At 34.8% G+C, this 15,667-nt stretch overlaps 1 protein-coding gene across 2 annotated transcripts in view; it reads left to right on the forward strand.

The window, feature by feature from the left end:
* Window positions 1–15,667, forward strand: part of SPATA17 (spermatogenesis associated 17) — an 88,533-nt gene that overhangs the window by 5,263 nt on the left and 67,603 nt on the right. The window contains exons 3-5 of one of the 2 annotated variants that reach the window (XM_063391058.1): window positions 1,034–1,115; window positions 6,635–6,685; window positions 12,165–12,268. In XM_063391058.1, coding sequence (XP_063247128.1) covers window positions 1,034–1,115; window positions 6,635–6,685; window positions 12,165–12,268 — 237 coding nt within the window. The remainder of the gene's footprint in view (window positions 1–1,033; window positions 1,116–6,634; window positions 6,686–12,164; window positions 12,269–15,667) is intronic. The other variant, XM_063391056.1, reaches the window with a different exon arrangement.

Consider the following 15,667-nt stretch of genomic DNA (forward strand, 5'->3'; position numbering starts at 1 on the left):
TGGGACAATGGCAGAGTCACCATCTCCTGGATCTCAAGATATGTCTGGATGTGGCACTTGGGAATATGATTTAGGGGTGATTGTGGTACTACTGAGTGTACAGTTGGACTAGATCATCTTGAAGGTTTCTTCCTTCAAACCTTGATTGAACATATAATTCTGCGATTGTCTCTGTCTTACTTGGGAGCACAGGCTCAATGTAGCCAATTCTCAATGTTCTGAGTTACCCAAAGACTGCCTTCATTGAGTGCAGTGCAAGGCTTATAAGTTTGATGTCCATATTTAGGTGGTACAAATTACCCCCTGTACAGCTTTTTCTACGCAGTCCCAAAGTAATGATTCTGTCATAGTCTGCAAAAATTTATGTGACATCAATTATGAAATTTTTGGTAGCAACATATATGTCTATTAACTAATTAATTAATTAAGGACAAAGTAAATATTCACAATTAAATTAAGTGTAATTTTATAAAAGCAAAAAGGCATCTAAAAGTAGTCTAAAGTATCTAAAAATTCAAGTATCAGTAGATTTTGTCAAATAGTTAAAAATGGTACAGCAGTGAAAATGTTGCACGTGACAGAAAAAAATCTGAACTAATCAGATTTGTAGGTTAAAACCATGAAAATAAAACAATTTATTAAGCAAAATAAATTTGTAAGGCTTTTTTCATTAAACTTTTCTAATAGTATACAGGTAAGTTTGCAGTAACCCATGTTTTCCAAAAACAAAAGTATGTGTGTATGAATAAATATATGTATATAATGGTCTGTGTGTGTGTGTGTATGTATATATGTGTGTGTGTGTATAAATATATATATATATGTATATGTATGTATGTATGTATGTATGTATGTATGTATATGTGTATATATATGTATATGCATATATATATGTATATGTATAAAGTATGCTTGCATGGTCATTTGTATGCATAATACACTATGTTATTTGTATTATTATGAAAAGAAAAGTTAATAGGTCTGAAGCGTAATTATTTTGTACTAATTATTTTGTTAATATGTCTCATTTTAGACATCTGACCAAAATGACGATTATGATACAGAAGTGGTGGAGAGGTTATCTAAGAAGAAAACACTTCAGAGAAATTGTGGAGGTAGAAAAGTACTTTTTAAAATTTTGTTTGTTTATTATATGTAGAATACATATGAATAATTCATTCACTCACCATGAAATTAAAAAACTGAAACTCGATCCTTTATACACACAGACACACTTTTAACTTTACGGTAATGAAAAGCACCATTAATTTCAGCAAGCCTACTCATAACAGTGAAGTTAAGTCAGTGTTTAAGTGTTTGCAGCTCTGGAGTATTGGTCCCCAAACCAGCAATGGGATCTGCTCATGCAGAAGTCTGCCCACACAATGCTAATTGCTGGATTGGACCTTTACAAGATGCGTTTTTTTTTTCCTGCAGAACTTTTAATTTTGAAAATAAAATAAGCCAATGTGTCTACACGTGGCTATTTTATGTTTTAGTGGTTTAAATTTCGTTCTTAATGAACCTTGAAATATTTGAAGTATTGCCTTAAGGCACACAGTAGATCACAGTCAATCTGATTCCTTGTCATGGACCCGAAGAGAGCAAAAGTGTGTGATAGCACACAATCTAAAACCTCTGTAAACAGGTTTAGGGGACTAAGAAGAAAATAATGCAACATAAAAATATATGGTTTACTTCACTAATTTATCAATTTATGCTACTGTTTTACAATAGTGTTAAACTTGTTAGTCATTTATTCTTGATTAATTTTGTTAAATTGTGGTTTTTAAGTCAAAACACACAATTCAAGATGTAAAAAAAGAGCTATAATAAAGCATATATTACAGACCAAAGTTCATATCCCCCTACTAAACTATATTTTCAAGTAGCAGGACTCGTGTACCTGGAAGATCAGTTGTTTTTTCCCCAAGTCTATCAGTAATCTATGTAAAGATTTTATCTTTTTCCAACTTAATAACTGTCTTAACTAATAAATGATGAGCCATCCTTTCAATCTGTGGTTTTCACTCATCTTCTAACAGTAATTCTTGAATACAGGGCAGAGAGCTGTGTTGTTGCATTGGGTCCTGCTTTGAAAAAAGTAGGACTTCAGCTGAATATTGTTCCTGAGTTTAAGCAACATTTGTTCAATGTGGGAAAGCTTCTGTAGAAGAGGGACATGACAATCTATCTTAAAATCTGTTAATAAAAAGAAAGGATCTGTGCAGTCACTGGGACAAGGGGAGGAAGAAATCAGTGTGATCAAACAGATTTCCTGTAATCACAAACCTGAGAGAGCTAATATCATAAACTCCCCTCAGCTTTCTGTTCTTGAATATAATGCTGAAATATAAAGTAAAAAAGTCTCTAATCAGTAAAACATTGTGCATATTTAGTTCTTCAAAAAGATTTAACTGAAAAGCTTGACAAATCTGAAGTCTGTGGAACAATGTAGGACAAAAAATTCTGCAACTTAATACATACATTCCAAATCAGATCATGAATTCATCCAATTTCTGGATTGCAGTACTTATCCAGTGCTAGCCAGGGCTCTAGAGGAAGAGAATCTCATTAGAAAGCTTACAAATGTTACAGCAATCAGCACAGGGAATTATCTTTTTCCTTCAAACACTACATTTTGTTCTTGCCATTTCTTTGATTGGGGAGGACTAAACAGGACATCTTGATTGGAAGCCAACCTGGGTGCCACTCAAGTATCAGATAAAAAGGCACATTCTACTCCCTTTGGACTGTGGCACTCTGTGTGTTTGGGGTGAACTTAAATATATTAAGTGTGGGTTAATACCTTAGAGTTGTTGTTTTACTATCTTTACTCAATTAATGGCTGAACTTGGAATATGTAAAAAGCAAAATCTCAGCAGCTTAACATCACTTTCAAGTTAAAGGATCAGGCAACGTTTGCAATGGACTCTTGCTAATAACTGTTGTAATGACTCCTGACTATGAAATGCAATGACACACTTAGCATCATAGTTCCTTAAATACACTGGTCACTTTAAAATTTGTCTGCTGATAATGATTGGATTGGTATTTGCTGCCAGCAAACAAGGCAAAGCATATGCACAAAATGCCCATGATTGCTTGATAATAAATCATTTTAATGATTATATTCAAAATTGTGAAATGTGAATGGTACTGATGCGGAAAATAACAAAGGCTGAGGCTCATCAGATTGGCTGTCCATATGTGCATCACCACTAGTATTTCATTTGCTTCTCCTCTAGTGCCTCTTTCTTTGATTGTTAAGATATATATTTGGTAAAAAAACCCTGAAAACCCTAACAACAATTGTTGACATTTATGTGATTAAAGTTATGTGCCTTTCTATTCTAAATATAGGTGGTTTGGTATAAAGCTTTCTTTCCTAATTAATCTCAAGCTAAAATTAAGAACTGATCTGCTACAGTTTTCTTAATAACTTGGTTACATTGATTGTGTTGGTTTCTGAAAGTTTGCATGACCTGCAGGAAGGGACAAATTTTAGAACCAGGCAAACAGCAGAACATGAAACAAAATATGCATCATTGTTTTTTTATTACTATTTTCTCAAAGCCAAGGAATCATTTGCTAAAGCAAGGGGAATTGTAACATTTCACTATTACATGAAGCTGGTATGGATGATGGCCATTTTTCAATTTACTTTGGAAGGAGATACAGTTGAGAAAAGTGAATATTTTCTTTTATATAGTTTGACACTACCCTAAGTGATCTAGCTTCAAGTCAACAACCAGTTTTAAATAGTTCCAGTCCAACTGGAATTAGGCAAATGTGCCCCAAAATACACCATGACCCCATTCGTGATTTAGACTGTGTTGCTTCCTTCTCTCAAACTTGATCTCACTCTCAAACTCAGTCAGATTCCTGGTTCTCTTTGAATTTGTCATTTTGTATTAGCTCTTTAAAGCAAATGAAGACACTGATTAGAGCACATTTTTAGATGATCCCCAAGCGTGTTTCTAAATAATACATATATATATATATAAGGCTTTATATATATAAGGCTTCAAATATATTTTGAAAACCTACATTTAAGGTAAGCTGGTAGGAAGGCCTGTATATTAACATCAGACTTCATGACAAGGACATCTTGGCTCAAAAGTAGAGGTGGCATATGGATGAGATGGGAAAGTGATTCTTTCCAGAGAGTTAACCTGGCAGTGTCACCTTTGAATTAGCACCTAGTGAAAAATGAGGGGCAATCCAATGGGCTGAACTGCATGAAATTCCACTTAAGCATAAGAAAAGAGTCTTCTGGACAAGCAAGGCCCAGTTCAGGAAAGAATCTTTTGTTTATTAGGAGAGCACGTAAGTGTTGACTTGGGTTGAAGCACTAAGCTATGACTTTGCTTTTGTGAATAGCAATGAACACCTTCTCCATCATTTGTAACAGCAGAACTGTCTAATCAGTATCAGAAAACAGAGGGCAAATACATTTGCAAAAGAACCTAGATGTTGACACAGCCTTTGGCTTTTGGTGCAAAAATAAATTTGTAAGACAGTTGCATGAGAAATTCTGTATCTGGGAGACTTGTGGTTTAAAGCAAGATTTGAGTAAAAGCAGGAATGTGTAACTTCCTTCTTGTTTTGAGTGACCCTCTTAAGTGGTGGTAGGGTAAGGCCTGACACACCTCAGGCCTTACCCTCACACCTTAGTGGGGTGTGCAAGATCAGGCCTTAGTTGCCATTGACTGTCTCTATAAATAGTAGACAGAGTTCTTCAATACTTGGCCAAGCTCAGAGTCAAAGTGGTCCCACATTGTCTCTCAGTATGGATGATATAAAGAGCATTAATGATGTTAGGTCTGCACTTTATGTTCTTCAATGAAATGGGATGTGTTTAGACCTAAGTGCTCATAGTCTTCATAAGCAAAAAGGTGTAAAATTGTTTAGTTTAATCATTGATGGACAGAAATCTGTTTAATATTTTTAAGCTTAGGAACACTTTAAGCTTCCATTAAAATGTATTTTAGCTACTTGGTGGTGTGGTAACTCTTATGTTCCCTTCCAAGGAAAGAAAAGATGAGCTGAAACCCAAAATTTTATCAATTTAATTGAGCAGTTTAGGGATATGCTTAAGTCAGGCAACCATTATTTCAATCTATTATTAGCTATCTACAGTTAGCATCAGTTAGTAAGTATTTATGGACAATAAAGGGGAGAGAGACAGTCCATTATTTATTCTAATTTGTACATTTGGGGTAGATTTTCTTATCCCATGTTTTCCTTGAATATATATATCTATATATCTGTGTGTATGCATATACATCCACACATACGAATGAAACTTCTTTGAACTTTAACAATTCTGCAATTTTCTTTCACATAAGAAATATCTTTTGTACTGTTTCCATTATTAGTAGATTGGTATGATATTAAAGTGAGCATTTAAAATGCACCTTAATTAAACTGCAGGAATTATGCCTTGCTTAATGTAATGAAGAAAGAGAATTTAAAATGAAGTAGCATCATTGTGTTCATTTGTAAATAACATATTGCAGCCAACTGTTTCTTAATTGCCCAGACTGTTGATAAATAATCCAGTCCTGCTGCTCTCCACAGACAATTTGCTTTGGATCAGACTAGGCAATTCAAATAACACTAATTACAGTGAAACCCTTTTATAGTGAATTCCTGTTTGCCATGGGGGAGAAAATCACTATATCAGGGGAAAGCACTTTTGCCTTTGATTTGTGTCTAAAACATGAGAAACACATAAACGCTGCATGTTGTGCTAAATAAAGGACATACTCTTGCATTCAAAGTACTTATATTTTACTTTTTATGATACAATTGTGAATTATGTTCATTTTGCATTTGTAATTAGAGGGCGGAACAGATGTGAAAGCTTAGTTTAAAGTGATGTATCCATTAAAATAACCTATGCTGCCAAGTGATTGCTTAGTATAATAGGGGGATTCGTTCACTCTGAGAGGAATTCTACTTTATTGGAAGAAAACCAGGACTTCAGGAAATGTTTTCTTTATCAGGGGATTCACTGTAACATGGTATCATTGTATTTATGATTTTATGATGTTAAAATGAATATTAAATGAAACAAAATTCCCAACGATTACTTGGGAGGCAGCTAAGTACATAACATTTAGTACAGATGGTTGGAAGGCACAATTTTGCTCCATCACTGCATCCGTATCCTTGAACGATTTCGACTGAAGACAGCATTTCTCTGAATTTTTCATTAAACCAGACATCTTGAAATATGAATTCCTTTTATGTTTCTGTGAGTTTTGGCTAAAAGAACCCCAGTGAATAAATCATACAATACTACATGTCACCAGCACTTGTGAATATTTCTGCTTTGTTATTCTACTCTCAGTAGAGCACCATTGATTATCAAACTCAGCGGAGAGCATTTTATGATCATATATCTCCATTAGCTCCTAGTTTGACTACCATAGATTTTTCTGGTTAAGCCTGCATTATGTATTAGGAAGCCTATCTCTTCAGTACAAAGTTTGATTTTATTCTCTCTAAGCCTAGAACTCTTATTATGTATTATGTATAAAGATTCTTATCTTTTATATGTAAAAATAGCAGGACTGTCTTTGTGTAACTGAAATATATGCCATCTTTTTTTTTTCTTGATTCACAGAGAGCATATTTTATTAAGAAGCTGAAATTCTACAATGAAATGGCTGTCAGGGTAAATATTTCTTCACTTGTTAAACAAATGAAAAGTCAATTGTGCTCCGAATTTGCTTTTAATAAAATGAGCAAAGCAGAATAATATACATTTGATTGATATGCTGATGACAATAGCAGGAAATGCTACATAGTTAAAAATTAAAGTTACACTGAGTAGTCAGGGTTGTATTTTAAAACTGTAGCTGAATTTGAGGTACTGGAATATGTCTTGCCGCATTTAAATATCCATTGGACCTTATCATGTATGATACCAATAAAACACCCAAACATCCTATCTGCCGATGTTCTTACAAATGTAAGAACATTTCTTCTGCAAATGTAGACATATATTTAAAATTCTGACAAACTGCAGGGCTTTTAAACTTGTTGATGTGGCTGTGCTTTTTCTCTTGTTAGTAGATGACATTTGATGTATTGGATCTCAAGAGTTAGGGAACACAAGACAATTTCATTGCTTAAACATAGAGGTGGAGCTGAACTGATCTCATTGATGATATTATGAGTGAATTTTACTAGATGAAGAAGAGTATAAACTGACCTTGAACTTCAATGAATCTACAGAAAATTAAGTTTGTTGTGGGTGAAACTGCAAAACATACATCTTTCTATGTTACTTATTTCTTTCATTTTGTGTTATAAAACTGCTGTACTTCACGGTCTGTATCTTTTTAGGCCAGGCACCTTACCTTTTGAATTCTACCAAATGTAGGAATATGATGACAATGGAGATTAACACAGGGATTAACCCAGAGAAACTCGTGTAGTGTAAGAAGATTCTCAGAATGGGTTTTAATTTTGTGGCCTCTCTGAGTCCAGAATAACTCGGTCAAAAGATCTGTACTCATCAGATGTTTTGCTTAGTTCTGGTTCCCTCAAAGGCACAAAGTAGCCTTACGTTTGGTGCATGTTAAAGAGCTGAAGGTGTTTGACAAAAGTTTAATACCTCACAAATGTACCTTTTTGTTGTTGTTATAGTTCATTCCTTACTTTGTTTGAAAGTATTCTGCAGTGGATAAATGCTGTTTACTCATGCAGCTGAGATCAGTGAGAAAACATAAGATGTAAGCCAGCTCTTAAAAGTTGCCTCTGTACTTCCAGAAGGCATTTGAAGACCAAATTTCAGAGGTAATTATGTATTCTAGTCAAATGGAGTTTTGCATTTGGTCTTTCATTTTTAAAAGAAATTGAATGTGTTCCCATTCATTTGTAATGGAAATATAATGTTGAATCATTAGGTGATATAAATCTTCAAAGTACCATTTTTTCAGTCATGTCCTTTTCTTTAATGGAAATTTAAATCTGTAGAAAACAATAGAACAGATCTTTATTTAGTTGCAAATGTCAGACTCCGATTCTCTGCAGCCATATCTGCAGAGCAGACTTGAAATGCTACCAATCTGAAACACTGAATTTTGGTTTTTTTTCTGTCATGTGTTTCTTGAAGAACTAACCAAGGTCCAATAGCAAATCAGGCATGTTGAGTTTCTGCATAGATGATGTGTGCTCAAACTTTATGCTTCCTAAGCCAACAGTTCCTTATATTCACACATCATGGGCTTGATTCATGATTAATATAACCCAGTGTTCTAAAAATATAACAATAACTGTCTATGTTTTTCTATTTAACCACTTCATTTTGTCTCATGGTATTATTAACTATCTATTTCAGTTCATAGTCACTCTCTAGAAAGGCAGTTTCAATTATGGCATTTGAAGTATCACTGAGGGCATGCACATGCTCGTAGTTTTGAAGCCAGTCTACATATCTTGTCCTTCTGGATTGCACTTGATTGCAATCAGAGCTATCAGTTTTACCTTTTAAAAACGAATCAGAGATCTCATTTAAATCAGTTTCAGTTTCGAGGCAAAATATGATTCTCTCTCTTAAAATATTTAAGGTTGCTGTAAATTTTCAGCAACAAAAGTAATCCTATGGCAAAAAAAAATTTCCACGAGCAGATGGCTTTTGATATATCAAGGTTTTGCCATTTGTTTTAGTGCTTAAAATAAACATTATTTATAAGACCACTTACATTTTGATGTTACTTAATGAGGAATATGCATCATTGATTTGACTAGCTTAAGAGGTCATTTAGAACTTGCCCGTTAACAAGCTGTAATCTGCTGAGCACACAATGACTTTGTTTAAAATTATCTGTTCAGTGCTGATCAATGACAATAATTGTTTTGTACCAATCACTGTTGAAACTTGCTAATTACTTTGAAGGGCATACACACACTTGTGTCTTCTTTTTCAAGAATTTTTTAAACATTCACCTTGGAATTAAAAAGAAATGCAGTCATAACATTATACTTTATAGAAGCAAGCATTTAGAACTTTCACATTGAAAATATCAGCATCATCAGAAGCTTTTTATAAAATGCTCTTTCCTAAAAAGATTAATCTTCAGTTTTGGGATCTCTGATATACAGTATTAGGGAAACAGAAATTGGGCATAAAATAATTTGAGACACAATGCAGTTTTTCTTACTTATGTTTCATTCAGTTGAAATCAGTGAGTTCATTCTGAACAGAAAGTGGTGTAAATAAAGGTAGAGTGCAGCATTTAATTGGTACGCTGAGCCCATTGGAGGTAATTACAGCTTTATACTATTTGAGCCCTTTGTCTTTCAGTTTGAGTTTTGATCCTTTAACCCAGAAATATCCAGTTCCGCATTTGTAACTGTGAGGTGAAGACTGTCAGGAAGAGTTTCAAAGGGACCATAATCCTGCATTAATGAGCACATGGCTACATAGGAGCCAAGTTGCTCTTGTTGAAAAATTTTGAAGCCAAACAGAAAAACAAGGCTAAGATCCTTATTCACATGCAAAGGATTTTGTTTAATCCCAGATCTCTGAAGGCATACTCATTCTCTGCTCTTTCTCTGTTCTGTTTTAACCCAATAAGCTTGTATATGAGAAAGTAGTGTTGCGAAGAGTATGACGTTAACTATCACCTAGTGCAGTGTCTAGAACCCTTCTTGTTCCCAGAACTCTTATTTGTTCATATTATAGCAGTATCTAGAGGTCCAAACCCGTTTCATTAAAAAAAAAACAAATAAAAACAAAAAAACCCAAATGAAAACAAACAAAAACCCCCAAAACCAAACAAAAAGAACCCCCAAAACAGAATAAAACAAAAAACCACCACCACCACCAAAACCCACCACCAACAACATAACACCAAAAAACCAAAAAATTTGCAAACAAATAACAACATTAGAGAGTAGAGTAAATTAAATCTACATAGAGTACATTAAAAAATACAACTTTTGAAATTCATTTCAAGTCTTATTTGGGAAGGGAGGAAAATCCATGCTGAAGCACAAAGGGCAAATAGAATATATTAGCACTGGAAGTTAATATCCTCTAATTCTTAATAACTAACACATACGTCAAAGAATTACTGAAAGCTTTTCTGTGATTCTTATTCTCTTGTTAAATTTCACATAAAAAGACAATCATAACTGTACCCCAAGGTGCCATCACTTGAGGCCAAATGTTGATTTTTACTTTGAAGAGTAATGTTTGGGGGTTTGTGAATTCAAAATGGTGCCAAAGTGTGAAACATTCAGCCCTGTTTAGTTGGTCTCCTTTTAGATGGCTCCAGTAAAGTCTGGAAGTGGAAAAATTGCGAAAACTTTTGTCAGTTTTCACAGTGGTACAGAATTTGACTGAACTGGAACTGGTAGGATTAGAGAGAATTTTGCCTGTTACTGAAGAGCACCACCAAGACTTGATGATAAAGATTCTGAAATTGCTGAATGCAGTGGTTACTGATAATGTGGGCAATTGCCAGTTTTTTTAAAATTTGCCTTCTTCCTGAATCAAACACAAACCCCATGACATTCTTTCCCCACCCCAGCTCCCTCGTTTTGTTAAAAAGGTGCTTATTTAGAAAGAGGTAGGCTAAGAAAAAAAGCCCAATAGCACAAACGCATGGATTTCACTCCACTTAAAAAATCGTCCCTTGGCTCTGGAAGGAAGAGAAAGGTTGATGTAAAGAAAAACAAATGTTCCTTATAGGTACACTGAAGTGTTTAAGTTCTTGAAAAGTCTCGTAGCTAGCGGCCCACAGGTAAAGGAGGGCTCTTAGTACATTGCCAAATTTTACTCTTCTATGCATTTAGATAAGGGGAGTAGCTTCTGGGTAGTAAAACCTCTAACTTCTTGCTTTTCAAATGTAGATTCTGCATTTCGGCTGCTATATCTTTTAAGATTTCAAAGCTATAAAGGTCAAAGAAATGGATGTTGGAGCAAATAAGCTACTGCAGACTAGAAGATAGAAATTGGGAGATTAAAGTAGGAAAATGTTGAGGAAAAAAGGAGGCAAAATGCAATGAAGGAAGGAAAGAATATTTTGCAGGAAAATTAATAATACGTTCAAGGATGGAAGAATTTTTAGATGGAGGAACTAGACACTGAAAAGAGAGGAATAGATGGTTACTCTGTTTTCCAGATGTAGAGATCCAGAATACACTGACCTCTTATGGAAGGCAAATCAGGAGCAAGAACAGCCCTCAGCATGACTGAATAGAGCAAGTTACATCTTTCACCTCCACATGTCATGGCACAGGGATAAATATAACTCACCAATCTTTGACTGATCACCACTTCATCAACTAGACCAGGGCACTAAGTGCCATGTTCATTTGTTTCTCAAACTCTTCCAGGGATGGTGATTCCACCACCTCCCTGAGCAGCCCATTCCAATGCATAATTGCCCATTCTTAATGCTTACTTTTCCATGCCCAAAAGCAGATAGCTTGTAAACAGGTAATGATTTCAGAAACATCATGATTAGAATTTTCAAGTATCAGAGAAGGGTTAAACACATTTGTTGAAATCAGTTCTTGGGGAAAGTTGGGTAGACTATGTATTAGACTTAGACTAGACTAAGTATTTTTCCTTGTCTTTTATTTTTTTCTTTCTCCTTTTTTTTTCCCCCCCAACTGATGATTTTCAAAATGCACCAAAATATTAACCCTTTTTGATGGAGGATGCTATCTAATTTCTTTTTGTAATACAACTTTGTAACTAGCTACAGATAAAGAGCTCTTCTTCTCCAGGTTAGGCTTTCTCTAGGTTAGACTTTCTACATTATGCAAGAGAATAATATTTCTTGAGAAGAATGTGGAACAAATAGACATGAATCATTTACATTGGAGATGAAAGGACCGCAATTTATAAATGAACTTTCCAGAAGGTCTGATTCATTGAGTTCCTGGGAAGGCTTTTATTCAGTTTTCCCCTTTGTAGAGCACAAAGGTGAAAGTGCAGCAGGAGATGTAGGTGAGGTGGTGACTCAGTGATACATTACGTTACAGCCTACACTAATTTTCTTCATCAAAACTTACCGGTGCTTCTACTTGGTATCACTTTTAAGGAAAGAGGTACTTGGGATATAGTACATATATTTGATATGCATGCAAACTTTTGGTTTGAAATATACTAAGCAAATCTTTATTTCCTGCAGATCCAGAAAACGTGGCGAGGCTATTGCGTTCGGAAGTATATCCATAATTTTTATGCACTGAAGAAATACCTGAAAGCTGTTTCTTTGAATAACGAGCTTGTCAGGTAAGGATAAAAGCTCCACGTGGTAACGCATTCATTTGCTCTTCTTTTATTTGTAGAAAGTTAGTGGCACTAATTAAATTATTTCTTTGAGTGTAGGTTCCCCTCCATTATCAAATATATATATATCTCAGACATCATTCTCTTTATCCTATGCCTATTCATGTTGTACCACATTCTGTTCTCATTTACACTGTTATGAATTCAGAATAATTTCTTTGAATTAATTAGGTATGCTCTGGGTTTGTACTGGTTTAATAAAAATGGATTTGCCTCTTCACCTATGCTCAGAACTCATAGGTTACTGTGCCCTAAACAGGGTTTGTTGAACTAGATGTTTTTTCCCAGTATACACAAGACAACCAAAATTTTCTTTTTAGAATTTGTTTTGAGTATGGATTATTGACAATGAATGCAAGGGCAGATTTGGATTTAAGTTTCATGCATAAGCCATACTATGAATATTAATTGGGAAAGATACTAGTGTGGATACAGTGAAACAGATTCTTTTCATAGTTACAGAAGATAACCAATAGCCCCTCAGATTTCTATCTAGAACTGTTGTTTCTCTATGTTCTTACTTTATTTCTCTTATCCATCCATTGTCTTTCCTGTACTTAAGCTGAAACCTCTCTAAAATAGAGGTAATAATTTCCTCTAGTGGATTTGATGTCCTGAGCCATGACCATTACTCAGATAACAGTGGAAACAAGCAGACAAAATGCTGGGTGACCATGATCATTACTCTCTCAGTGTAAATGAAAGCTGTTGGACAAAATCCATGCCATTCAGAACATCTGAGACAAATCTTTGCTTTCTCAAGCACAGAAATATAAGGGAGTCTAGTAAACCAGTATTTCTAGAAATCTTGTCCAAATCACATGGCAGAGACTGTTACGTAAAGCAGCCTATGCAAGTTATATATGAAAAAACCCAGGATTATCAAACTTCTTTGCATGCTGGTTATAATGATATTATTCTTCCACAGTACAGCTGGTGCTACATCCTCTTTGTCATAACATTATTTATTGTGCATTACATTGTTACCTATAATGAACCATACTGATAGTCAGCTACCTCTGATCTCTCATGATTATTCATTTAAGTGTATTCTGTGCAGAAAGTTAGGTCACAACTCAGCAAAACCAAACTTGAATATTATGTTATAGCTTCAATGATATCATCTTGATCTGAAATTCTTGAAATATTCTCTCTTCTTGAAAAGGTAGAAGACTAGGAAGACTAGACCAAATCTTGGAAAATAAGTGAAGCCATAACTTCTCTATGGTTTAAAATCCATATCACTGGATGAACTGCAAAAACATAACCTGCTTCTCTGTTCATAATCATTCTATCATTCTTCTCCATTCCCTGCCTAAACCTAGACCATGACTCATAATTTGTTGCTTAGATTGTCCTTTGATGTATACTGACAAAACAAGATAGCAAGTGGTATTCCTGCTGCACTGTGAACATGGATTGGCTGGAGCTTTGTATTTTATTTCCACCACACCCACAATAGATCTCTACTGGGTATAACTAACTCCAGAAGACTACAAAAATATTTGGTTTTCAGTACTTGACATGTTGATAAAATTCCCTAGTATTTAATTTAGGTTGTTAAAAACCATAAAATCTATGCATGGCATAAATATTTTAACCACCAAACACTTCAATGCTCTTTAACAGGTAAGATGAGCAGTATGGCTTCAGGTACACCAAAATGTGTCAAAGTTGGTCTGTGTGAGCTCTTACCTGACAACTGATATATTGATATTTTGCTGATTTGAGTTCTGCATTCCAGAGTTCACAGAAATGCATGTCTTTAAGGTAAAAAAAAAAAAAAAATCCATCTTTTCAGTTAAAAAAAGTTAAAAACTAATTTTTGAGCTAATTTGTACAAACAGATTTTATTGTTTCAGTTTCTAAAATGCATGCGTTCCCAAGTGCAACCAAGAATCACTGCAGTAATCCTTTTCCTGGGGTACATTTGAAAACTAATATGTATATCACCTTCAACATTCTTCTTATGAAATCTAACAGATGTTTAGTGAGGATTAGGTGTAGGCCCTCAGCCAAACAGATTTTTCCTGTCACTGGGCTAAGCTGCTGCCAACTACTTTGGCCCCACGGTGGCCCACTGTGTTTCTTATGTGGAATATTGAGCCAGGTGGAGGAAAGATTCTACTCATATTTTCATTAGCCATCACATTGGCTCTGGACAAGTATAACCTCACTGTTCATAAACATTTTTGCTTATAAAAATTATTGCCACTGTGCACTGTAAAAAAACGCAAGGTATTGTCAGAAATAGTATGAATGCATTTATGAAATGGCAGGGTTTTATTAAAACATCAACATTATGGAAATTTACTTGTTGATGGACAGAGAGACTGATACACTGTGCACTCAGATTAGACTGCCTTTGAGTGTTTCACATCTCTAGAACACCATAAAGCAACACAACATGGAACATGAAATAACACATGTGAATACCTGAAACCGGTCCCTGCCTCAATAAGCAAAAGTTATTTTTAATTTCAAAAATTTGTTTACAATTTGTTCTTCCTAGAATTATGATGTAATTCTGAATTGAACTACACTGTACAGTTCTTTGTCTTTTCTATTCTAGAGTAACACTGGCAGAATTTTTATTTGTCAACACCTATCTAAAATCACATTACAAATCCTTCTATCTTTTGAACACCAGAGCCAGGATTTGTGCCTAATTTTCTCCTTTTTCATTAAGGAGGAGCCTACATCAAATCATTGCTCACTCATTTCTAAGAGAAACTTCAGAGGAAGTTCTCATGAAACTTTTCACATTCTGTTAAGTTTCTTATTAGAATATCTTAAAAGAGTGATTGACCAAAGTTTGTTTCCTTCTCATTCCTTCTTTACCCTATTTTTTTTTAAAGGACACTTGTTTTACTAAGTGTTTTTTTCAACCAGTAGCCACATCTTTACCATTCAGCTTTAATACAAACCGTCCTTATTTAATAGCTGCCCTCATTTAGTAGCCAGACCTTTATCATTTGTCTTTAGTGTGAAAACCCCAGGAGAAAGTAAACTTAATAGAAGCTGCCCCAGTTTAAAGCCATAGAGGAATGTAATTAAGTTTAACAGAAATTGATTTAACAGAAATTGACCTAAAATATAATTAAATAATAATAGTCATATTATGTGTGAGTTTCCACTCACTTAACAGACTGGTTATGGCAGTCATAGACGTAACAGACTTAAGGCACTGCCTTTGTACAAACTGAAGATAATGCTGGGCTTTACCTCCCAGACTGGCTAAATTCCTCCAGCATTCCTGTTACTTCCCACTGCTACAGAACCACTAGGTCTGATGGCTGCTGGTGTCCCCAGTAGAGTCCCTGGGAGTTACACTGAGAAGTG

Source organism: Prinia subflava, chromosome 2, assembly GCF_021018805.1.
Source record: "Prinia subflava isolate CZ2003 ecotype Zambia chromosome 2, Cam_Psub_1.2, whole genome shotgun sequence".
Lineage (NCBI taxonomy): Eukaryota > Metazoa > Chordata > Aves > Passeriformes > Cisticolidae > Prinia > Prinia subflava.